Source organism: Elephas maximus, chromosome 5 (genome assembly GCF_024166365.1).
Source record: "Elephas maximus indicus isolate mEleMax1 chromosome 5, mEleMax1 primary haplotype, whole genome shotgun sequence".
NCBI classification, from domain to species: Eukaryota; Metazoa; Chordata; class Mammalia; order Proboscidea; family Elephantidae; genus Elephas; species Elephas maximus.
In genome coordinates this window covers 121,049,966-121,076,091 of record NC_064823.1, presented here as the reverse complement: position 1 = coordinate 121,076,091, position 26,126 = coordinate 121,049,966, and the positions used below count along the sequence as shown (strand labels likewise).

The window sequence follows — 26,126 nt, the reverse complement described above, 5'->3', positions numbered from 1 at the left end:
TAAATCTTCTGACATCTTCAGTGGTAATTTAAAAGTCTATTTTCCAATCTTGTTGAAAGTATTGAATCAATTTTTGTGAATTGGTTTTTTCGTTTTGACGTGAATTCCTTGAGTTATTGGAATTACGGCATATAGTTATTTTGTTTTTTTGTGCTTTGAACTCAGTGAATGGTAAATACTAAGATGTGGATATTGTGCCTATATCTGCTATGGAGAAATGCTTGTTGCATGTAAGCTGTCTTTGTGTGCCTGTCTTATTTAACCTGCACTGCATTCGAGAGAGGTACTAGCTAGCTGTATAATAACAGGTTTGTCATTGGTCATAATGTTAATTGCACATTCATTCAGTGCCAGGCACTTCTAGATGCTGGGGATACTCTAATAAACAAGATAGATACAGTCCCTTTCAGGTAAGACTAAACAGATAAGGAAGTAATTATGGAAGTGTGATCAGTACTTTGACATAGGGGAAAGTACAGGGTGCTGTGGGGAACAGGTCAAGAAGAAGTGATATGGAAGTTGCACCTTGAAGGGTAAATAGGACCTAGCCAGGGGAAGAGAGCATGGAAGTGTGTTACTGAGAAAACAAACACATATGAAGGCCCAGAGGCAAAAATACTGAATGTGACTCACTGAGCAGTAGGGTACTAACACAAATCAGATATGTTTTTAAAGGTTCTGTTTGGTTTCAATGTGGAGAATGGATTGGAGGGAGCAAGACTGAAGGCAGTAAAGTCAGGAGACTGCAGTAACCAGGTGACGAATGAGTCTCGCCTGTTGGCAGTTCTTTTGGGTGGAGAGATGGATATTTTGAAAGCACTAATATTATTTTAAGACAAAAAAAAAGGATCAAATGCAGCCATGGATGAAGGAGTGAAAAGTATAAGTTTTAGGTATTTTGAAGTCATTGGTGACTTAAAGTACTTTTTCAGATAGCACATGAGCTAGAATGAGTATGCCATAGGAAGTAGAGAACAAGTGGTGTAGACAAATCAGAAAATCACAAGGAGAGAAGTGAAAGCTTTCTACATAGCTCCTTTCCGTAAACAGGTTACATTTGGAGCACATACTGAAGAATTAATTTTTATAAAGTAATTAGAACATTGCTTGACACGTAGTAATTAATCTATTACATGTTAAATTCATGAATTTGAGCTCAGATAGTCTTTGTGACCTGTGTCAGATATTATAATAATTATAATAGTAGTAGTAGTATCATTAAAGTCCTTCAAAAGCACATGAGTAAGAGCCGATAAATTAGATTTCATTTCATGGTGGTCTGAGGAAGTTAGCATTTTTGCATTATTGGTTTCTTATTCCTTTGATGTGGAGGCAAATGGTAAAGTGATTAAAGACTCAGATCTGGAATCAAATTGTATGGGTTTGCATTTTGTTCTTTTGCTAACTAGCTATTTGATCTTGGGTAAGTTTCTTAAGGAGTTCTTGGGTGGTACAAACAGTTAACACACTTGGCTGCTGACCAAAAGTTCACCCACAGACACCTCACAATCTACTTCCAAAAATCAGCCATTGAAAACCCCATGCATGGAGCTCAGTTCTATTCTGACACACCACGAGTCACCATGAATCAGGATCAGCTCGACAGCACCTGGTCGGAAGTTTTTTAAAACTAAGCCTCAGTGTCTCTTCAGTATTTGACATATTATAGACCTTCAAATATTTGTTGAGTTATTAAGAATTTTTTTTTCTGAGAAAAAATTGTTACAATCTTATAGCCTCTTATTACTTGTGCTTCCAGGCATTGGTTTTGCTTTCTTTTTTCTTCAAACCTGTTCTACACTCTAATTTACACTAGGAAAGGTGCCGCTTGCTATCCTTTTTTTTTTTTTTAATGTACCAGTTTTTCTACCCTTTTGTATTTCTGATGGCATCTAGCATTATGGTTGGTAAATTGTATAAACACCTAGTAATTGTTGGGTTTGTTTAAAGGTTTAAAAAGAATGTCAGTAACAACATTTGGCTTACTATATGCTTGTCTTCCACACCTTTCCCTTCGCTTAGGCAAAAGGATGTAAGTATGGATAATTTTTTTTTTTAATGAGGATTTCTTCTTTTGTAGTTAATTCTATTTAAAACTATATATATTTTGTTTATTACTTAAAAACTCAAGTGTGCTTTATATTTTAGGTCCGGTTTATCACTAAAATATGGCATCCTAATATTAGTTCCGTCACGGGGGCTATTTGTTTGGATATTCTGAAAGATCAATGGTAAGAGATTTGAATTCACCTTCTCTCCTCTCACATATCAATATCAAGACTATATTTAGAGTGTTAAATGTGCAGTTGCCTCAAAACATAACCATTTATTATACTTACGTTTTGCCAATAATTTAAAAACTTTATAAAGTTTCTTTAGTATGTGACAGAAAATCTAATTGAGGTCATAATTTATATTTAAAGAAAGACTTGTTAGGTGATATCAGAAATGCTAGCTTTACATTTTGAAGTCTTGGATTTGTGAAAGACTAAAAAGGTGAGTATTGAAACAGTGAATTCAGCTTTGACTTACATGGAATGTAGACAACAAAGATATTAGAAGTTGTGTTAATCGAACAAAAAAAATTCTGACATTACAGGGAGTACTGTTGTAAGTAATGTCTTCATTTGCATAGCACTTTATAGTGCTTTCACTTTGTTTTTCTGGTTTAATCTTAACAGCATAGTGTTTCAAGAGTTCCTACTCTGAAACTAAATGCCCGGATTCCTGGCTCTGCCATTTACTAAGCTGTGTGGTCTTGAACAATTTACCTAACATCTCTGTGCCTTAATTAAGGCATAGTTACAGACCTCATCTGTAAAATGAGGTCAGTAATACCTACCTCATAATGGCTATTGAGGAGATTAAATGAGTTCTTTTATGTAATTCTCTTAGAATAGAACCTTGCATATTCTAACAATGATGAATATGGTGGTAGTACAGGCAGAAGATACTATGTTAAATATTAAGTGATGTTTAAATCATTTAACACATGATTTATAGATGGGAATACTACAACAACAAGTATAAAAAGCCATTCGAGTAGAAGGAAACAATAAACAAAATTAGAAAAAATTGAGTGGATGTACGTTGTGACCATTTTTCCCTCTGATTTTACTCTTTTCCAAGAGAAGGAAAAAGAAAAATAGGGAAACATTGAGTGAGAATTCATGGAGCTGAGATCCTACTTAATGTGCTCAACCTGGCTACCTAATCTTCTGAAAATTGTTTTTAAGTTGTGTTTGATTCATTAAGAAAGGGAAAGAGTGAAACCTGAATAAGGCAGAACAGAAATGACAACATTTAATGTATGAGTGATTTGATTATTTAGTTACTGAATAAACAGACTAAAGTTGCTGGCTTGGTTTTGTTTTGTTTTTCTATTCTTAATCCTCTCCCTCAGTAGATCCTCTCTTGGGATCTAGTCTCTTGGTTTATATTCCATACTGTTACACATCGAACAGTGTGGAATAGACCTATCTTCTCTGTTACTCTTTTGCTTTGTGACTTTTGGCAATTTATTGAACTTCTAAGCCTCAATACATTTGGTACTCTCTGTCTGTGGGTCCCACATCTGTGAGTTTCATATCTGCAGATTCACCCAATCGTGGATTGAAAATATTTAGGGGAAAAAAGGTCCAAAAAGCAAAACTTGAATTTGCCATACACTGAGCACTACGCTTAAACTACTTGAATGAAATGATGTGTACGCATACCCTGCTGTGGCCTCCTGCCATTTCACAGATTCTCATTCTCCAGTACTCGTTTGAGCTTGCAACATTGAGAAAACATAAAGTGTAAGCATTAACAACTATTTTCATTGTATTAGGAATTACAAAGCTAGAGAGGATTTAAACTATACAGGAAGACGTGTGTAGGTTATATGCAAATGCTACACCATTTTATTTAAGGAACTTGAGCAGCCTCTGATTTTGGTATCTGCGGGGTGGGGGGACCTGAAACCAATCCCTTGTGGATGTTGAGGGACGACTGTATTTTTATCTGTAAAATTATCTTCAAGACCCCGTACAGTTGTCTCATTCATTTATACTAGTAGATATTTGCAGTAGTAGAGAAGAAGTCATAAGTTTTTTCATGTGCTTCCAGAACATCAGTCTTCTGTTCTCCGCCCCTTCCTATTCCTGTTCATAGTCTCTTTAACTAATTCCTCCTCATCTCCTAGAACTTTGCACGTTAGAATGCCTCAGGGATAAATCTTGAACCTTTGCTTCTTTCCATCTAGACTCAATTCCTTGGTGAGCTCATCTGATTTCATGGTTTAACCATTTATGTACTGTCAACTTACAACTTTATCTTTCCTGAACTCCAGAGTCACATATCCCTCTACCTGCTTAACATCTCTACTTGAGTTTGTCATCTATTGTTGTTAGGTGCTGTTGAGTCGGCTCTGACCCATAGCAACCTTATGTATAACAGAAGGAAGTGTTGCATGGTCCTGTGCCATCGTCACAATCATTGATATGCTTGAGCCCCTTTTTGTAGCCACTTTGTTAATCCAGAATAGGTAATAGGCATCTCAAACTTAAACATGTTAAAAGTTCAGCTGATATTCTTGTAACCCAAAACCTGCTTCTCCTTTATATAGTCTTCCCCATCTAAGTTATTGGCAACTCCATCTTTGCAGCTGCTCAGACCAAAACCTTGTCATGATCCTTGTCTCTTCTTTCTCTGGTACAGATTCTTTGTGTAAATGCTGTTTATTAAACTTCTAAAATCTTACCAGCAGCTCCACTACTATCACCCTGGTCCAAACCACATTACCTCTTATCTGGATGATTGTAGTAACTTGCCCCACTGCTTCTGACTTTTTGCCTCACTCAGGCTTTTCTCAGCAGCCAGGATAATACTCCTTCCCTTTTAAAAACAAAGCTCTCAGACTGAGACCTTCCAGTGGTTTCCCTTTTTTGCTCTGTTAAGCCAGCAGCACTCCTACTTCTGCTAATTTCCCTGTAGCTAGTTGAAAGATTATGGTGTATATGTAGGGAAAGAACTTGCATTTTTGTAGCAAAACATTTTTATGAACTATTTTTTTTCCTAAGGCAGGTGAAATAGCTGAATTTAGTCTGTTTTACGTATATACAAATCAAATACTAAAAGATATCAAAGGACACATCAGATAAAATAGGTGAGACCAGATATCCATTGGTCTCTCCTCCCCAGCTTTATAGAGGTGTAATTAACATTTATTGGATATCCAAGTTTAAATGTGAATGTTTAGATGTTAGCACTGCAATTTGATAGATAAAAATACAGAATAGTAATCTTAGTGAGGAAAATGATGAACTGCATAAACGTTGGATAATTTGGGACATGTGTAATAGAAAATGGAGCCCTAGTGGCACAGTGGTTGAGAGCTTGGCTGCTGGCCAAAAGGTCAGCAGTTCAAATCCACCAGCTGCTCCTTGGAAACCCTGTGGGGCAGTTCTACTCTGTCCATAGGGTTGCTATGAGTTGTAATCAACTTGAGAGCAATGGGTTTTGGCGGGGTACACGCGCAGGGAAGCCTGGTGGCTCAGTGATTAAGAGCTCAGCTGCTAACTAAAAGGTCAGCAGTTCAAATCCACCAGCCATTCCTTGGAAGCTCTATGTGGCAAAGTTCTACTCTGTTACAGGGCTGCTATAAGTGGAACCTACTCAGTGGCAACAGGGTTGGTTTTTTGGACACATGGAGGAGCTGTGATGGTGCAGTGGTTAAGTACTCAGCTGCTATCTGAAAGGTTGGTGGTTCAAACCTACCCAGCAAGTCTGCAAGAGAAAAACCTGGCAATCTGCTTCTGTAAAGATTACAGCCAAGAAAACTGTGCGGGACAGTTTTGCTCTGTAACATGGGGTGCCTCTGAGTTGAAATCAACTTGAGACCACCCAGCAACAACAGCATATCTGCAGTTGGCTGTCATCCATTGTGGTTCAATCTATCAACACCAGCAGTACCTTACTAAAGCTAAATATATGCCTAATGGCCCAGCAGTTCCATACTTAGATATGTACTGAAGAGGAATCAGTGCATATATACACCAAAAGACTCATTACAAGAAGTTCATAGCCTCTTTATTTGTAATACCCTCAAACTGGAAATAACCCAAATGTCTGTTAACGGGAGAATGGATATATGGTGTAATATATTGGAACACTACATAGCAGTAAAAAAAAAAAAAAGTATTATTGATAAAAACAACATGGATGGTTCTCATGGACATGTTGAGTGACAAAAGCTGGACACAAGAGTACTGTATGATGCTGTCTTTATGACATTTAAGACCAGCCAAACAAATACATGGTGATAGAAATTAGAATGGTAGTAGGGTAGGAGACGGTTGTGAATGGGAGGGGTACAAGGGAGGCTTTTCAAGTGCTGGAAATATTTTATATCTTGATCCAGATAATGGTTACTTGGATGTATACATATGTAAAAGTTCATCCATTTGGTACAGAATTTTACTTTGCTTGTTATACCTCAGTAAAGGACTCAATACAAAAACTACCATTTTCTTTAAGAAGCATTCAGTGTTTTCAATAAACATGGATTATTCACTGATGATTTTCTGGAAGATCCTCAACAAAATAATCAACAATATGAACAATTCATGTGATTATTCTATATATCAAAAGCCGTATTGAGACCTCGTGAGTGAATATTTAATTACCTTATATTAACTATGCTTATTGATTTGAGACTCAAGAAAAATTAATTTACTCAGGATAGATTTGTTTCCCCCACATGTCTGTCAGTTTGTCATACTGTGGGGGCTTTCGTGTTGCCGTGATGCTGGAAGCTATGCCACCAGAATTCAGATACCAGCAGGGCCACCCATGGAGGATAGGAAGGACCTCGCAGTCTACTTCTGAAAACAATTAGCCAGTGAAAACCTTATGAATAACAGCAGAACATTGTCTGATAATAGTGCAGGAAGATGAGTCCCCCAGGTTGGAAGGCACTCAAAAGATGACTGGGGAAGAGTTGTCTCCTCAAAGTAGAATGAATCTTAATGACGTGGATGGAGTAAAGCTTTCAGGACCTTCATCTGCTGACTCAAAATGAGAAGAAACAGCTGCAAACATCCATTAATATTTGGAACCTGGAATGTATGGAGTATGAATCTAGGAAAATTGGAAATCGTCAAAAATGAAATGGAACGCATAAACATCGAAATCCTAGGCATTAGTGAGCTGAAATGGACTGGTATTGGCCATTTTGAATCAGGCAAGCAAACAGTCTACTGTGCTGGGAATGACCACTTGAAGAGGAGTGTGTTTCATTCATCTTCAAAAGGAACATTTCGAGATCTATCCTGAAGTACAACGCTGTCAGTGATAGGATAATATCCATACACCTATAAGGAAGACAAGTTAATACGACTGTTATTCAAATTTACATACCATTAAGGCCACAGATAAGGAAATTGAAGATTTTTAGCAGCTTCTGCAGTCTGAAATTGATTGAACATGCAATCAGGACGCATTGATAATTACTGGTGATTGGAATGCGAAAGTTGGAAACGAAGAAGAAGGATTGGTAGTTGGAAAATAGGGCCTTGGTCATAGAAACAATACCAGAGATCACGTGATTGACTTTTGCAAGACCAATGACTTCTTCATTGCAAATACCTTTTTTCGCCAACATAAATGGCAACTATACACATGGACCTTGCCAGATGGAGTACACAGGAATCAAATCGACTACATCTGTGGAAAGAGATGATGGAAAAAGCTCGATATCATCAGTCAGAACAAAGCCAGGGGCTGACTGTGGAACAGACCATCAGGTGCTCATATGCAAGTTCAAGTTGGAACAAGAAAATCAGAGCAAGTCCACGAGAGCCAAGATACAACCTTGAGTATATTCCACTTGAATTTAGAGACCTTCTAAAGAATAGATTTGACGCATTGAACACTCATGACCAAAGACCAGACAAGTTGTGAAATGACATCAAGGACATCATCCATGAAGAAAGCAAGAGGTCATTGAGAAGACAGGAAAGAAAGAAAAGACCAAGGTGGATGTCAGAAGAGACTCTGAAGCTTGCTCTCGAATGTTGAGCAGCTAAAGCAAGAGGAAGAATTGATGAAGTGAAAGAACTGAACAGAAGATTTCAAAGGGCGGCTCAAGACAAAGTATTATAATGACGTGCAAAGAGCTGGAGATAGAAAACCAAAAGGGAAGAACGTGCTCAATTTTTCTCAGGCTGAAAGAACTAAAGAAAAAATTCAAGCCTCGAATTGCAATAGTGAAAAATTCAATAGGGAAGATGTTAAACGACATAGGAAGCATCAAAAGGAGAAGGAAGGAAATACAGAGTCGTTATACCAAAAAGAATTAGTCAACATTCAGCCATTTCAAGAGGTAGCATATGATCAGGAACTGATGGTATTGAAGGAAAGAAGTCCAAGCTGCACTGGAACACAAGGCTTCAGGAATTGATGGAATATCAATTGAGATGTTTCAGCAAACAGATGCAGCGCTGGAAGTGCTCTCTTGCCTATGCCAGGAAGTTTGGAAGACAGCTACCTGGCCAACCGACTGGAAGAGATCCATATTTATGCCTATTCCAAGAAAGGTGATCCAGCCGAATGCAGAGATTATCAAAAGATATCATTAACATCACACGTAAGCAAAATTTTGCTGAAGATCATTCAAAAACGGCTGCAGCAGTGTATTGACAGGGAACTGCCAGAAATTCAGGCCGGATTCAGAAGAGGACGTGGAACTAGGTTGATTGCTGATGTCAGATGGATCCTGGCTGAAAGCAGAGAATACCAGAAGGATGTTTACCTGTGTTTTATTAACTATACAAAGGCATTTGACTGTGTGGATCACAACAAATTATGGATAACATGGTGAAGGATGGGAATTCCAGAACACTTAATTGTGCCTGTGAGGAACCTGTACACAGATCAAGAGGCAGTTGTTCAGACAGAACAAGGGAATACTGAGTGGTTTGAAGTCAAGAAAGGTGTGCGTCAAGGCTGTATCCTTTCACCACACCTATTCAATCTATATGCTGAGGAGATAATCCAAGAAGCTGGACTGACGAACGGGGCACCATGCAGATGATGCAACCTTGCTTGCTGAAAGTGAAGAGGACTTGAAGCACTTACTAATGAAGATCAAATACCACAGCCCTCAGTATGGATTACACTTCAATGTAAAACAAGAATCCTCACAACTGAACCAATAAGCCATATCATGATAAACGGAAAAGAATGAAGTTTTCAAGGATTTCATTTTACTTGGATCCGCAATCAACACCTGTGGAAGCAGCAGTCAAGAAATCAAAAGATGCATTGCATTGGGTAAATGTGCTACAAAAAAAAAAAAAAAAAAGGACCCCTTTAAAGTGTTGAAAAGCAAAGATGTCACTTTGAAGACTAAGGTGCGCCTGACCCATGCCATGGCATTTTCAGTCGCATCATATGCATGTGAAAGCTGGACAGTGAATAAGGAGGATGGAAAAATTGACGCCTCTGAATTGTGGTGTTGGCGAAGAATATTGAATATACAATGGACTGCCAAAAAGACGAACAAATCTGTCTTGGAGGAAGTACAACCAGAATGCTCTTTAGAAGCGAGGATGGCGAGACCGCATCTTACATACTTTGGACATGTCGTCAGGATGGATCAGTCCCTGGAGAAAGACATCATGTTTGGTAAAGCAGAGAGTCGGCGATAAAGAGGAAGACCTCAGTGAGATGGATTGACATATTGGCTGCAACAGTGGATTCAAACATAACAATGATTGTAAGGATGGCGCAGGACTGGGCAGTGTTTCATTCTGTGGTACATAGAGTCGCAACCAACTGGACGGCAGTTAACAACAAGATTTGTAAGGTACTCATTCACATGATTAACCGATTAATAAAAATAACAGACATTTTGAAATTTCATACTCTGTTAGAATTTTTTGGTGATAGATTTAAGCTGTTTTTATATGCCTAAACCCTAAGAACCTCAATGCAATATTCATTTAACCAGTACTTTATGAAAAGAATAATAAATTGAATAAAAACAGAAGATTGCATTTTCAGTTGTATACTTGTTCACAATTTAGATCTTAAAATTAATGTAGAACAGTAAAAAAGAAAAAAAAAGGGGGGCCCATTTAATTTTATCATGAAAGTTGGTATTGTTTCTACAATCTTGAATTAGGGTTAGAAGAGTAGTTTTTGTTGTTGTTGCTTTGTCTTACCAACGAATTACTGAAACACACTTTTTTACCATTGATTTTGTGTTCATCTTTGTGAAATTTTGCGTTTAAATTTCTTTTGACAACCAATAATGGTATATAATCCCACCCCCAAAATAATTTTATTATGAAAAATTTTAAGCATACATAAACTTACAGCAAACTTTTGCTTTTTGAGATTGCTGTGAATTGAATCTGAAGTTACAGCATCCAAGTTTTTTCTTTGTTTTTGAGGGCAAAACCGTTCTTTAATTGGCTTAACTTTAGGTCCTGAGTTTCTTATTCTTAAAATGGTTACTCCAGGAGGTCTATAGTAATTTGAGTGACTTCTCAATAGGACAAAACTAAAAACCAAACCCATTGCTGACGAGTCCGTTCTGACTCATGGCGACCCCATAGGATGAGTAGAACTGCCCCATAGGGTTTCCAAGGAGTGGCTGGTGGATTTGAACTGCCAGTCTTTTGGTTAGTATTCAAACGCTTAAACCACTTTGCCGCCAGGGATCCTCCCAATAGGAAGACACTGCAAAAGAGGAGACAGAAACTGTAAGAATTTATGAACCCGATCTGAGTGGTGTCCTATGAAAGAGAAGAGACATAGACAGGGGAAAGATCACCATGTGACCACAGAGTTATGCTGCAGCTGCAAACCGGTGAACACCTGAGGCTACCAGAAACCAGGAGAGTCAACAAAGGATCTTTCCCTGGAGCCTTTGGAGAGAACTTGACCTTGCCAACACCCTGAATTTGGACTACTAGCTTCTAGAAGCATGAGACAGTAAATTTCTGTTCTTACAGAAAAAGGAATTTATTAACCTCTAAGGGAAGAACTTGAGCTTTTTAAGAAGAGTATTGTCTCATTGATACATATATACCTATGTGATATTACTAAGGTCTTGTTCTTACAAAATTTAGATGCTTTTATTCTACGTACTTTGTATTTTTGTTGTAAATTAAAATTACTATTGTGAGTTTAATACTGGTTTATATTTGTCAGTTCCAATAATTGGTAACATTTCTATTATAAATATGAAATACTCCTTTGGGTGAAGGTTTTTCCTCAACGGAGCGCTACTGGCACAGTGGTTAAAGCACAAACCAAAAGGTCAGTAGTTTGAACCCACCATCTGCTCCGAGGGAGAAAAATATGGCAGGCTGCTTCCATAAAAATTTGCAGCCTTGAAAACCCTATGGAACAGTTACTACTCTGTCCTGTAGGGTCACTATGATTCAGAATTAACTCATTGGCAGTGGGTTTTTCTTCAACATTCAGAAAAATTTCCTTGAAAGAAGTAATTGTATTAAGAATTATATAGCTTTAGATGATGTTTAAAGTGATGTCATGGGTTTTAAAACTAGGATGTTTAGAAAATTTTAGTTAAGTGGTATCTTCTGCTTTTGTCCTTTTTGTGTGTGTGTGTGTGTGTGTGTGGTGTTTGAAGTCAGCTTCATGCTGATACGTCTAGTCAGCTGTTAAAGTACTTGTGCCTTTAAACATTCTTTTTGAAAGTACTCAAGCATAAGATCAGGTTACAGCAGCATACTTCTAATAAAGGAAGCATTATAATGCTTCCCCCTATTATAATGATAATGAAAGGACAAGATTTGATTTTTATGCTTTGACTCTTGCCCTAAAAGAAGATTGTCCAATACTGAAGATGTTACAACTGATGGTGGAAAATAACTTGTGTAAGCTCTTAGGGAAATTTGGAACCTTGATCTAGAAAACATTTTCTACTTAATCTGCCCTATTTCAAATTCGAAGTCTCCATTACATAAAATTATATAGTGGTTTGAAAAGTTTTTTAAAATCCTACTGTCTTTTAAATGCTAATTTAGCATTTCAGATAATTTTTGAGCTTTATAACCAACGTTTTCCTGTTCCTGTAGCTTTTTCCTATTTCTGTAGCTTCTGAATTAAATCTGTATTCTAATAGCTTTTAGAGAAAGAATTTTAAATTTTCTGTAATATATAAAATACAGACCTACTAATGTGGTATTTTAGTTTATTGGTTTAAAACAGCCTTTCTCAGTTGGCTTAAGCTGTAATGATCCAAGGCAGTATTTCTGAATATTATGCATCAGAATCACTTGGAGCACCTGTTAAAACACCCGCAGCATTTCTGATTCAGTAAGTCTGAAGTGGAGCTGAGAATTTGCATTTCTTACAAGTTCCCAGGTGATGTTAATGATGCTGGTTGGAGCATCATACTTGGTGAGATTCATTGCCTTAAAGATACCTTTGCAGGTAATAAGCATCTCAAAAAAACCAGTCGCTGACAAGGCAACTTATTTTCATGGCAACCCCATGTGTGTCAGAGTAGAACTGTGCTCCACTGGCTGATTTTTTGCAAATAGATTGCCAGACTTTTGTTCTGATGCCTCAGGATGAACTTGAACCTCCAACCATTTGGTTAACAGCTCTGCCCATTAACCATTTGCACCACCCAGGGACTCACCTATCTAAAAAAAAAAAAAAGTATCTAGATGATACTAATTATGTACCATATTTGGGAAAATTGAGAAAATAGTCAATAAGTCCCGCTGTTCTGTGATTTAGATGAGCAACCCAATTGAAAAAAGTCTGGTTTAGAATGGTCTAGTTTGTGTCATAAAAATGAGCATGCTGTTTAATATAATTCAGCAGTTTAAATATTTAAATATTATGTTTATAAATATTTCAGTATTAATTGTAGACCAGTTTTTTATTTTAAACAGAAATGCCAGTCTTGCTGGGTAGGTAGATATCTATTTTCTAGATTAATGTTTGCTTCATACTTATATTTAGAAGCATGAATTAAAGATGTATTAAAAGCAGAAAACTTGCTGTGTTCAGAATGTCATGGAATGATTTCAGGCTTTCTTGAAAGTAAATTTTGCTGATTGTATCTTACTTGTTTTTTTTAGTACCTTTGAAAGAAAATTCCACAGGCTATTGATACTAATGGTTTATCACTTTAACTTTATGTCTGCAGAAAGGGGTAGAAAGGAAGTCAGTGGGCAAAGCTGAGGAGAATATCGGCAACAGTGAGAAAAGAAAGCCAGGCTTGTTGGATGGTTTTAATTGTCTTATGAAACAGAAAGGCTCATTGTAAAGTAAGGAAGAAGAAAATAACAAATAGGCAGATGTATAATTATAAATTTCTGTAACTTAACAAGAACTATACGATTAAGATAAAATCTAAGTTACCTTTAGCTCCAGTAGTTTTTTATGGCTTTAATATTCAGAAAGCATCCACTTTACTTTTGCCATGCAGAGCCCACTTAACAGGAATATTTTCTTAATTTGGACTTTAGGGCGGCAGCGATGACTCTTCGTACGGTGTTATTGTCATTGCAAGCACTATTGGCAGCAGCAGAACCAGATGATCCACAAGATGCAGTAGTAGCAAATCAGGTAAGATGGCTGCTTTTGAAAGACTTTCTCTGTACTTACCTGACTCTTTACATTAGTATTTTGCAATATTAAGACGTTACCGTACTCTCTTGAAACTAAATTTGCAAATGGTTTCCCTTGTGGTATAATATTTTCTCAGATGTATAGTGAAAACTGTATTGATTTTTAACATACTAGTTTAATTGGGTGTATAGTAGATGATTTTTTCTAACGTGAAAATGTTTAAGCATTCACAGAAGTTGAATTACACATGTGTGTGTCCATCTATCTGTCCCACCATTCAATGATGATTTCTCCATGATGATACTTCTGATTAGCTCCTACTGTGGCACTGAATTGGCATGATAATCAGTGACCTTGTAATTGCAAAATTGAATAAATATTTTTCAATTCTGGTCTTATATGATCTCTCTAAGGCAGGGGCAGCAAACTACATCCAGCCTCCTGTTTTATTGAAATAGAGCCACACATTTGTTTACTCTGTGTTCCAGCTGCAGCGGCAGAGTTGAGTAGTTGCAACAGAAACAGTACGGCCTGAAAGCCTAAATAAGATATTTGTTACCTGACCTTTTAGGGAAAGTTTGCCAGTTCTTGCTCTAAGGCATTAGGATTTCCTAAGCATTCTTTTTTTCCTCCCTAGAAAATTTTTTCTCCCTTGACTTCTGAGACACTGTCTTCCTAACTTCCTACAATTATTTATTTTCCTCCTGCCCTTTAAACGTACTTCCTCGCTTCTGACATTGTTCCTGATGTTATCACTTGTACATTGTTGTTGTTCTTAGGTGCCGTCGAGTTGGTTCCGACTCAGCAGCCCTATGCACAACAGAACGAAACACTGCCTGGTCCTGCGCCATCCTTATAGTCGTTGTAATGCTTGAGCTCATTGTTGTAGCCACTGTGTCAGTCCTCCTCGTTGAGGGTCTTCTTCATTTCCTCTGACCCTGTACTTTGCCAAGCATGATGTCCTTCTCCAGGGACTGATGCCTCCTGACAACATGTCCAAAGTACATGAGATGTAGCCTCGCCATCCTTCCTTCTTAGGAGCATTATTTGTTCATTGTTTTGGCAGCCCATGATATATTCAATATTCTTCATCAACACCACAATTTAGAGGCGTCAGTTCTTCTTCCATCTTCCCTATTCATTGTCCAGCTTTCACATGGGTATGATGCAACTGAAAATACCATGGCTTGGGTCAGGTGCACCTTAGTCTTCAAGGTGACATCTTTGCTTTTCAACACTTTAAAGAGGTCCTTTGCAGCAGATTTACCCAATGCAATGTGTCGTTTGATTTCTTGACTGCTGCTTCCATGGGTGTTGGTTATGGATCCAAGTAAAATGAATACTTGACAACTTCAGTCTTTGTTTATCATGATGTTGCTTTTTGGTCCAGTTGTGAAGATTTTTGTTTTCTTCATGTTAAGGTGTAATCCATACGGAAGGCTGTGGTCTCTGATCTTCGTTAGTAAGTGCTTCAAGTCCTCCTCACTTTCAGCAAGCAAGGTTGTGTCATCTGCATAATTCAGGTTGTTAATGAGTCTTCCTCCAATCCTGATGCCCTGTTCTTCTTCATATAGATAAAATGTTCAGGCTTGACATCTCTCTTGAGCGTAAGAGCCTGTTTGCAGCTGGATAGCTCTATCTGAATGCTCCATGGATACCTGAGCACAACATTGCCAAAACTGAATGCAGAATCTTAAAACCTGCAAACCTGTCTATCCTTCCATCATCTACTTAGTTAAATATCCAAATCACAGACTTTGCAGTCCTCCCTGTGTCTCCTTTTCCTCTGTTGATTCCATTCCCAGTATCAGTCTTTCACAGTTTTTACATGCTTCTTCTGATTGCCTTAATTCATATTCTTTGTATTTCTCGTTTCAGCTCCTCTGAAACATCTCCCTTCCTCACTTTCTTCTTATCCCCCATCATTTTCTACATTGATACATTAACTTTATAAAGTGCAAATTTTATTCCACTTTACTACGAAATCTTTTATAACTTCACTATCACCAACTTAAGAGTCCAAATTCTTCAGTTTGAAGAGTTCCCTTCATGAGTTGCACTGTCTACAAACTGAACCCCACCTCCAATAAAATTTTTTTTAAATAATATTTCATTGTGTAAGGTGAAAGTTTACACAGCAAATTAGTTTCCCATTTAATAATTTCTACACAAACTCGTCATTGATATTGGTTATATTTTTTCATAATGTGTCCACATTCTCATTCATTCTGTTCTTTTTGGTACCTCTTCCAGTACTGTAGTTTCCCTGCCCCCTTATTTTCTCATCTTTGCTTTTGAGTAATTGTTGACCGTTTCGTCAGTAGATAATTTTCTTAAAGGAGCTCATTACTCACAGGTGATATTCTTTATTTTATGAGCCAGTCTGTTATTTAGCTAAAAGATAACCTCAAGGGATAATTTTGGTTTAAGGCATAAAGAGTATCTCAGAGCAATAGTTTTGGGAGCCCTCTAGTCTCAGTCGGTCCAGTAAGTCTGGCCTTTTCAAGAATTTGAGTTCTGTTCCACATTTTTCTCCCATTCTATCAAGACCCATCTATTTTCTCCCTGATCAGAATGGTTGGTATTGGTAGCTGGGCACCATCTAGTTCTTATGATCTCAGGGTAGGTGAGGCCATGTTTCATGTAGACTGTTAGTCCTGTATACTACTTTCTTCTCATGAGTCTTTGGTTTCCTTCTTTCTCTTTCGTTCTGGACGAGTATAGACCAATAGTTGTATCTTAGATGGCCACTTGCAAGCTTTTAAGGCCCTGGACACTACTCACCACATTGAGATGTAGAATATACACTTTATGAACTATATTATGACAGTTAACTAAGTTGTACTTTCGAGATTATGGTCCTAATCCTTCAAACCCAGGAAACCTATCTCGCAACATGTTTGGTTATGTCTGAGAAGTATCTGTAACTGTGTCCCCTTTGTGATTTATTATATATCTGTATACACACATATATGGATATACATGCATGCATACACATACCTGTGTATACGTATGCCTGTAGATACATCTGTGTACGCGTGTACCCATGTATTCATACCTATACGCAAATATGCCTATATACATATTTGTGTAACTAGTCATGTATTTTTTGGGTTGTTACTGGTGTTGCAAAATTATATGTCATATCCTTGACCAAAAACATCCTTTTCTATTACGCAGTTCTTAGTGACAGCATTTATCTTGGTCTGGCTGTATGCGCTTTACCTACATTTAATGCTGTCTTTTTCCCATTAGCAAAAACAACAGGTGTCTACAATCTCGAGAGTGCTTTCCCCTCCCCCCACATAATCACCAATGAGCATTGGTCTCTAAATGTGTGTGTGTGTTGTTCTTATAAAAGTGTGATCATACAATATTTGTCGCTTTGTGATTGACTTATTTCACTCAGCATAATGTCCACCAGATTCATCCATGTTACGTTTTGAAGACTAATTATTACTAATTGCTTCACAGTATTCCATTGTATGAATGTGCCACTTTTTGTTTACCCATTCATCTGCTGATGGGCACTTAGCTTGTTTTCATCTTTTTGCCATTGTAAATAATGCTGCAGTGAACATAGGTGTGCATATATCTGTCCGTGCCTCTTTTATTAGATCTCTAGGGTATATATCCTTTTAGTAGCTTCATTATCACCAACTTAATTGAGTCCAAATTCTTTAGTTTGTGAAGTTCCTACATGAGTTGAACTAGCTACAAACCTAGCCTTTTCTCTAAAATTGTCGTTCCTCAAACTTATGTTGTTTCAAGATCATGTTCAATTATACATGTGTTTTCATCCAATCTGCCATGTTTCCTGTGCCTAAAATGACAGTTTGCCTTTTTCTCTTAACAGACGTCTCTTTGTTCTTTACGATTTTAATTTATAACCTCTTAAGGGAAACTTTATTTCCTTTGAATAGCTGTTCACTCCTTGTTTTATGTATAACCTTGTTAATGTGCCCTACTCTTGTCTCAAAGTGATTTAAACAGTATTTTCAGTTTATATTTTGCTTTACTAAGTAATGATGGTCTCCAAATATTTGAGAATAAATTGATATCTCTCCAATATGTATAGGAAATCTTTCCTTTTAAAAAGCAATGTATGTTGTTGTTCTTGTTAATTGTTGTTGAGTTGATTCTGACTCATGGAGACACCCCATGTATTTAAAATAAGTGTTCTGTAGTGAGTCAGTAATCATCTCAGATCATGTTTTAAAAGTACTTTGCATATATGGTTTCCTTAAATTATTGTCCACTGATATAGCTGTAGCAAAAGAGCAAAATCTAGTTGTTTTACTAGTCCAAGCTGTGGTTAGTACAAATGTTAGTCACATTTATTGGCGTATATCCGCATGATTTTAGAATCTAGTAATTCAGTGTTGAGTTGGATAATGTTTGCAGCTTCACGGTGTTTAGAAACATCTCTAAAACCTCTCTTCAGTTAGTATTAGTGTTCTACTACTTGTATTTGTTGAAATTGGAGATTAGAGTTTATAAATGTTATTTGTCTTTGTTTTTCTTCAGTTAGCATAACTTGTGAGTCAAAGTTTTAAGTCAGATAGTCTTGAGTGACTTAGCTTGTTTGCAATGGGAAGTCAGTCACATTTTAAATGTAAATTAGTTTTATTTAGGAAAAAAGCAGGCTTGGGTAATTAAGAGCTGAACTACTAATCTTGAATATTGTAACTGTATTGTCATATGCATCCATTTTTTTTCCCCTATATAGTACAAACAAAATCCTGAAATGTTCAAACAGACAGCTCGACTTTGGGCACATGTGTATGCTGGAGCACCAGTTTCTAGTCCAGAATACACCAAAAAAATAGAAAATCTATGTGCTATGGGCTTTGATAGGGTAAGTACTTAAGGGCATATTGATTTTTATATACTGATTGATTTTAAATTATTGCTGCAAAGCTTTGTCTGACAAAAGTGGTTCAAAGAATAAGAGGCATAACTAAATCTAGTTTTGATAAACAAATTTTCTATTTAGTTGTTAAAATAGGTTATTCATAATTTTTTTTATTTTGATTTTTAGAAACAAATGGAACACAACTCATAGAAAAGAAAAATGATTTCTCAGTATAAAGACAGCATTTTGAAATTTTATTTTTTTGTCTTTTTTTCTTCTCTACAGAATGCAGTAATAGTGGCCTTGTCTTCAAAATCATGGGATGTAGAGACTGCAACAGAATTGCTTCTGAGTAACTGAGGCATAGAATGAGAGCTGCTGATATAGTCGAGCTTGCCCCTTCTTGAGGAGCATCAACATCTGTTATTTTTAGGATTCTGCATAGATTTCTTTTAAACTGGCATTCTTGCCTAATGATGTTATCTAGGCACCATTGGAGACTGAAAAAAAAAAAAACCTGCTCTGTAAATAAAGCTAATTAAACGTCTGTGTAAATTTAAAAAGGGGAAATACTTTAATTTTTTTCTTACTTGATAGTGTAAAAATTCTTTGAGCTAGGCTAAAACCATGGAAAAAACATGCCACTTTACTGTTTAGCAGTGTACCAAGACTAGGAAGAGTTTGCTTCAGGATTTTGTTGAATAATTAAGATACGATTTTGAGTGTGTCAGGGCCATTCAAATTGTTGGTGTTGCATCACAGCTACCTTAACTGTTTTTAACATGGATCCTCTGTGCCTGTGAATTTACTTGCATGCCTGTACTTGACTTCTTAGGATGGTTAGCTGAAAAGACCACCATTTTAAGCATTTAAGAATTCTTAAATATGAGATTTATCCAGAATTGAAGATGGTGACCTTATTCAGAGCCTTTTTGTCCTTGTCAGCAGACTGGGACATCTTATCTATTTTTTTCCTCTCTACCACACAGCTAATATTCCGTATTTGATGGGGAAGTGTGCTGAGGGACGGTATCCCTTGCTCCATTTTTAGGTCATAGGCTTGGAATGTTTTGTCACAGTTCTTCAGACACTCTTAAAGCTTTCCTATGTAAGTAATAATGTGAAAATGGAGCTGCCAATTTTATTTGTCTTGCAAAAACAGTAAATACTTGATGTTGCAGTGTTCCCGGATTTAATGAAAGAATCCAAATTTAGTTTTACAGTGAATTGGACATCTTTTCTATTTTTAAAACTATCTTCGTAGATGGAATTTTTCTTTGAGAACTTGCAAGGATGCAGTCAACTGTTTGCCGTAGTTTTGTAGCCTGATCTTGGGCTTTTATAGAGATTGCTTTACTGGATACTTTAAAAGTCACTCTTGCTTGCATTTTCCCCGTATTGACACATGAAAGCTGTGTTGGTGTTTTACTGTACATACTTCAAATGCACATAGGAATAGAAGTGTGTTACAAATCTAGCTTTCTTTATGATGTTTCTGATAATATGAGAATTGAAAACTTTACCTTCTCTTGTATATAGTCAGACTTTCTATTCATATTAAAGTTACATTTCATTCTAAGTTCAAAAGTTTGAAAATTATTAGTTTGCCAAGCTCAAACACTAATGCGACCATTTTATGAAGGTTGAAGTGACTTATGCAGGCAGTTCTATACATAGAAACATAGCTCTTATTAAATTTTCAGGACCAATGCAAAATAACAAAATTGTAATGGAATCAGACTGAATTAAAGTAAGACTGTATATAGAAAGTCATAAAAGGTTTGTTTTCTTAAAGTGTTATTTATCCTAAATTATAATGGTTAAAGTGTTTGGAAAATAATTTTTTTGAACCATGAATTCAGCATATCTTCATTTGACTTCTCAATAATCTTAATACTAGAAGCAATAAAAAAAAAAATTATGAAGTATATTGTTATGTTAAGGATGTGAAGGTTCTTCTAGAAACGTATAAGGCTTTCCCTAATTGACAGTGAACTCCTGTAGTTGGTATTATTGCGTAATAAACACAAGTTGCTGTGTTTTTTTCCCCCATATGTTCACTTAAGCATAAATTTCTTTATACAATCATCTCCTCTTATTGTTACAGTTTATTTTCTAAAGATGCCAAAGGAAATAAGATTTTTCTTTATTTATTTTAAGCAGTTAAAACCTTATACCTTTCTTTATATTTTGAAGGTAGTTGGGAATGTGTGAAAATATGGATGGTTTTGCTCTATTGTTGGTCAGAATTAATTTTTTTAGTGGAGGGTGGCTTGGTAATATAAGTAATATTTGGATTTTTTTTTAATATTGAATACATCTACATAGTTTACTATTTGTCTATATTATCAGGGTATATTTAATTGTCCTGTGGTTAGACAAAGGAGGGAGAGAACTCAGAAGTTACTTAGTGTTTGGGGGCAGCTATTATCTCGCCTTTGATTTTTATACTTAATTGGCCCCAGAGGGTACCTACTCATCTAACTATAATTTAACATCCCTAGTGCCCAGGAAATTGGAAAGTATGATGATATTTAGTTTGTGAGATTCTCCATAATGGATTTTTTATTATAAAAATTTGTTTACCTCATTTACATGTAATGTGATGATAATCCCACTTTCCTTTCTGGTCCATTTCCCATTGTCCCTTTTGTTAATGTTGTTTTTCATTTCACTACAGGTAGATATATTCCCCCAGACATAAATTAAGGCAACTACTTTTTTCCTATCTTATCTTAAATGTTTGGAACAAAGACACTAAAAGTTTAGACCTAGGAAAGAAGTACCCTGGTGGAAATTATTTTCATGATTTTCAATGTTTCTGAGATGTGTCAGTTTTAAAGACCTCAAAGTATGGTTTAAAAACATGCAGTTAAATCCCAGTTAGGGCAGGGAGATATTCTAGAAATCTCTAGTAACTCTATAGGTTTTATTGTAATTGTGTCTGTTTCCTCAGTGTGTGCCTGACTCTTAAAAGAAGAAATAATTAGTCGTATATTATGTGACTACAGGATAAATGAGTAGTAGTTTGCAATCCAAATAAGTATACAGCAGTATATATCTAAATATTTGAGGAACTTGGTACTAAATTAAATGCTCTGAATTGGCTTCCCCAAATGTTTAGAACTATGACTGTGGGTTACTTAAATACATAATATATCCAAGGCTGTATCGAAGTTTGTAGTCAGAGTACTTTGCTTTTGAGGAGATTAATCTATGAAATGAAATTAAGACTGATTTTCCTTTTTTTTAAAGTACATCACATTTGTGTTTGTTGATGGCACTTAAAACTATGCAAAATCTTTCAAGTATCTAAGAAAGAATTGACAAAGTGGATTTTGCTTATTTTTATGCACTACAGATTGCAGCATATTGTGTTAATGTTTAGGCTGCTTAAGTTGTAATGTGAAAAGTAGATCATGGCTGTAAGTGTATGACTGAGATAGGCTTTTAACTCTCTGCAGTAGGGAAATGATAACTTCCATAATCTTATGCAGCAGCACAGGAAATTAAGAATTTCTTGTTGTTGTTGTTTTAAAGATTTAAGATGGATTTGAGCAGGGAAGAGCTGGAGCCAGTTATAGCTTCTTCCTGTACATAGATGGAAACAATGTTTAGATAAGAAAAAGGAAGCTTCTGTTTACAGTTAAATTTATTTCATGGACTTTTATAAAATGGTATTGTATTAATCACTTTTTCTGGTTTAAGGAATTTCAATTCCAGGGTACAAACCATTGATTCTAAAAGTTTGCATTTCCATTGTTTTAGTACCAATTTAGAATGAATGCTTAACATCAGCTAGTTGCTGTCACTGGGGAAGAAGGCAACTTGAAGTATTTACTGATAGCCTTTTTTTTTTTTTTTCCAAAGTGTGACTTTTCTGCAGTGTCTACATATTATGTCACGTGTTCTAATTGCACTGTTGCAACATGGATCAAAAATCTTACGGCATAGGGGTAGGGGAGTATTAATAGTTCCCTTGTCCCGTTTGTTACTGCTTTATTGGACTGATCTACCCTCATAAACCTGTGATCATCACCTAAATGTAAGTTGTGAATGTGTCACCTCTGGCTTGGTTATTTCAACCATGCTGCTATATATAATCAGTGTAGCACAGTTTTCCAGTTTGGTTCTAGAGGATGAGTGGATACAAATTGCACTGTGCTGTTAATGATCCTTGTCTGCTTGCTGTTACTTCCTTTTTCCAGGCATCATAAAAGCTAGACTATTCTTTGGGGGGAAAGAGACTTATTTAATGTAATTTAAAGACCTTTTCAGTAGAAAATGAAATGCTATTGAAAATATCTATTTTTTAGCTTTCAGCAATTGATGGTGCTTTGTTGTGGTGTCTGCTGGAAGCCTACTGCCATTATAGGGATTCTCATTAACCTCACTGAGAAAGAACCTTGCTTGTTAGCTTCTCTAGATCTCTATTCTAAACAATCTTGTTAGTGATGATAAATTCTGTAGGAGGGTCTATTCTGAGCCAATAACTTCCTGTAAGGGGAAAATGGGTGGGTTACCAGAAAGACCATTGAAGTAGGGTGGGCTGTGGGTGGAGGGTTGGGTATTTGTCTTGAGAATTAAAAACTACGAAACACTTTTGTACACAACTGATTTTTTAAAAAATAAACACACATTTTTAAAGATGTTGAATTTTTTTTCCCCCTTACTGGGAATGCTTACAAATAAATGCATGCATGTTTTCCCCTGAAAACGGTTTATATCTTATTTCTGGATACTCATCAGTTAAGTCTCCACGTTACTTTAAGCAAGCAAAAGAACCAGATATTTCTCCTTGACAGATTCATAGTGATGAGCATATGTTGATAAATGCAGAAAATGTATCGGGTTTTTGAATTTAAAAACAAGCTGGAATTGTCTAGCTCTACTTAAATCTATTTATTTGGAAATAGAATATTATTTGCTTAGGTTCTAATCCAAAATTTAGAGAAATCCAGAGTTGTCTGGTATTGAAGATAAAACTGTTGTTTCCATATATTCACATAACATCTTTCTGAAAAGGCTGTATGGTATTGTGGAAAAGACTGAATTGTTTCAGAAAGTACTGAGTTTTAATCCCAGCTTTTACCCCAGATTAAAGAGCCAAAACTTTTCTGAGCCTCAGTTTCCAATTCTAGATAAATTATCTGCCCAGTACTGTGCAGCATATTTGTGAAGATCAAATAAAATGATGGAGTGAAAGTACTTAATATACTTGTATAGACTTTACTTGGTAGCATGAGATAAACTTTGGCTAAACTGCAAGAGGACTATTTTGTGCTCAATCTGAGACCACCAACAGAATGGCTGATTTTAAACTTTTGTTCTGGATTGGCAGGGGAGCCATTTGTCAAGTCTGTTTTGGAAGTGTAATGATTGCAAATTATCGGTGGATTACCGCTTCATTAATCCTGATGTTAGGTTCTTTGGTCAGGGTTTGTACTAGTTACTCACATGGCAAAGTTTGAGCAGGCCTGTGAGTTTCTGCTGCCCAGACATGGAATTGCTCCTGTACCAGTATGAAGTGCTCTTTTATGGAGCAAGACTGTGTATTAAAAATCAAGGATGATAAATGGAATTTGAGTGAACTCTCATGCCAGTCCCTAGCAATGGATGGTCAAATTTTCAAAGGCCAGCAAAACACTTGGTACATGTTTTGATCATCAGAGAATCTAAATTTTTTAGTGGATGACATGGCTTAGCTAATGAGCTTTTAGGGCTGTGTCCTACATTAATATACTATTTCATGTATTTGTGTTGTAATATTCATTTTTCCCCGTTTGGTTTCAGTAAAAATGTGTTAAAACAGTTCTAGAGTCCTACTTAATATCCTTTTTGTAACTTTTAATAAGAGTTAAACCAAAGAAGTCCAGGTTATTCCAATTACAGTACTTGTAGAGCTATTAGGAACACACATATAAAACAAGGAAAACATTGCATAAAACTGGACAAAATTTGAGAAACTCAAAATATATTTTATTCTTTTACGTAACGTAGTACTTTGTTCCTCCCTTACAGCCGGACAGCATTAGGGCTGTGTGTACAACATAGACCTGTTGTTTAAGGGCAATTAATAGTGCCTTTACTCACAGAGCGAATATTCAGCTCTTTAGTTATTTTTCAGCTCTCCATTTTTAATACGGGTAGAGTGTATATTTGCTATGCATATTCATTAGTATTTGCATTGTATTGATGGATAAATGACCTCATGTCCTAAGCAATAATGAGAGCAGGATTAAGTGATATTCCATTCGTGTCTCTCAATCATAGTCACAGGATTATAGAATTTTAAGAAGGGACCATACAGTCTAACTTTTTTTATAGGTTCCTTAACTGAGCTGTGGTGGTGCAGTGGTTAAGAGTTCCGCTGCTAACCAAAACGGCAGTTCTAATCCACTGGCCACTCCTTGGAAATCCCAAGGGGCAACTCTGCTCTATAGGGTCGCTATGAGTTGGGATTGACTGGAGGGCAATGGGTATAACAGCCTCAGTTAAGTGAGTTGGTTACCCAGAGTCATACAAGTTATTTTTAGTAGAAATCTACAAGAGGCACAATATCATTATTTATATATGCCTATTAAACTTGGACAATGAATAAGGAAGACTGAAAAAGAGTTGACACCTTTGAATGTGGTGTTGGTGAAGAATATACCATGGACTGCCAAAAGAATGAACAAATCTGTCTTGGAAGAAGTGCAGCCAGAATGCTCCTTAGAGGCAAGGATGGCGAGACTTGAGTCTTACGTACTTTGGACATGTTGTCAGGAGGGATCAGTCCCTGGAGAAGGACATCATGCTTGGCAGAGTACAGGGTCAGTGGAAAAGAGGAAGACCCTCAAGGAGGTGGATTGACACAGTGGTTGCAACAATGAGCTCAAGGCTAACAACGGTTGTAAGGATGGCGCAAGACCAGGCAGTGTTTCATTTTGTTGTGCATAGGGTCGCTATGAGCTGGAACCGACTTGACGGCACCTAACAACACAACATTAAACTTGGTAGCATTCGTGTGTATGTGTATCTGTGGTTAACTTTTTTAAAAATTGTGTTTTAGGTGAAGGTTTACAGTGCAAATTAGTTTTTCACTCAAAATTTTTACACACATTGTTTCATGAGATTGGTTGCAATCCCCACAATGTGTTAGCACTCTTCCCCTTTCTCTTTCCTCCTTGGGTTCTGTGTGTCCATCCAGTTATCCTGTCCCTTTCTGTTCTCTCATACTTGCTTTTGGGCAGGTATTGCCCATTTGGTCTCATATGCTTGATTAAGAAGCACGTTCCTCACGTGTGTTTGTTTTATAGGCCTGCCTAACGTTTGGCTGAAAGGTGGGCTTCGGGAGTGGCTTCAGTTCCGAGTTAGCAGGGTGTCCAGGCAGCTTGGTAGCAGCATTCTGAGACCTAAAATGTTATGTTTTCTTACAAGCAATAGAAAATGTGTGCTGTCAAGTCGATTCCAACTCTCAGCAACGCTATATGACAGAGTAGAATTGACTCAGGATTTCCTAGGGTGTAACATTTATGGGAGTAGATTGCCAGGTCTTTTCTCCTTTGGAGCTGCTGGTGAGTTTGAACACAGACCGTTCAGTTACCAAGTGCTAACCATTGCACCAGCACATCTCATTAATAGAAAATGTAGAGGGCTGGTATCCAAGCATGAAAAGGAAAACCAG

General features: G+C 36.6%; 1 protein-coding gene across 2 annotated transcripts in view; it reads left to right on the top strand.

Moving 5' to 3' along the window:
• Positions 1 to 19,020, top strand: part of UBE2K (ubiquitin conjugating enzyme E2 K) — a 62,429-nt gene extending 43,409 nt beyond the window's left edge. For both annotated transcript variants that reach the window (XM_049886978.1, XM_049886979.1), the window contains exons 4-7: positions 2,149 to 2,231; positions 13,500 to 13,599; positions 18,332 to 18,460; positions 18,743 to 19,020. In XM_049886978.1, coding sequence (XP_049742935.1) covers positions 2,149 to 2,231; positions 13,500 to 13,599; positions 18,332 to 18,460; positions 18,743 to 18,817 — 387 coding nt within the window. In that variant the 3' untranslated portion in view covers positions 18,818 to 19,020. The remainder of the gene's footprint in view (positions 1 to 2,148; positions 2,232 to 13,499; positions 13,600 to 18,331; positions 18,461 to 18,742) is intronic.
• Positions 19,021 to 26,126: the final 7,106 nt, after the last annotated feature.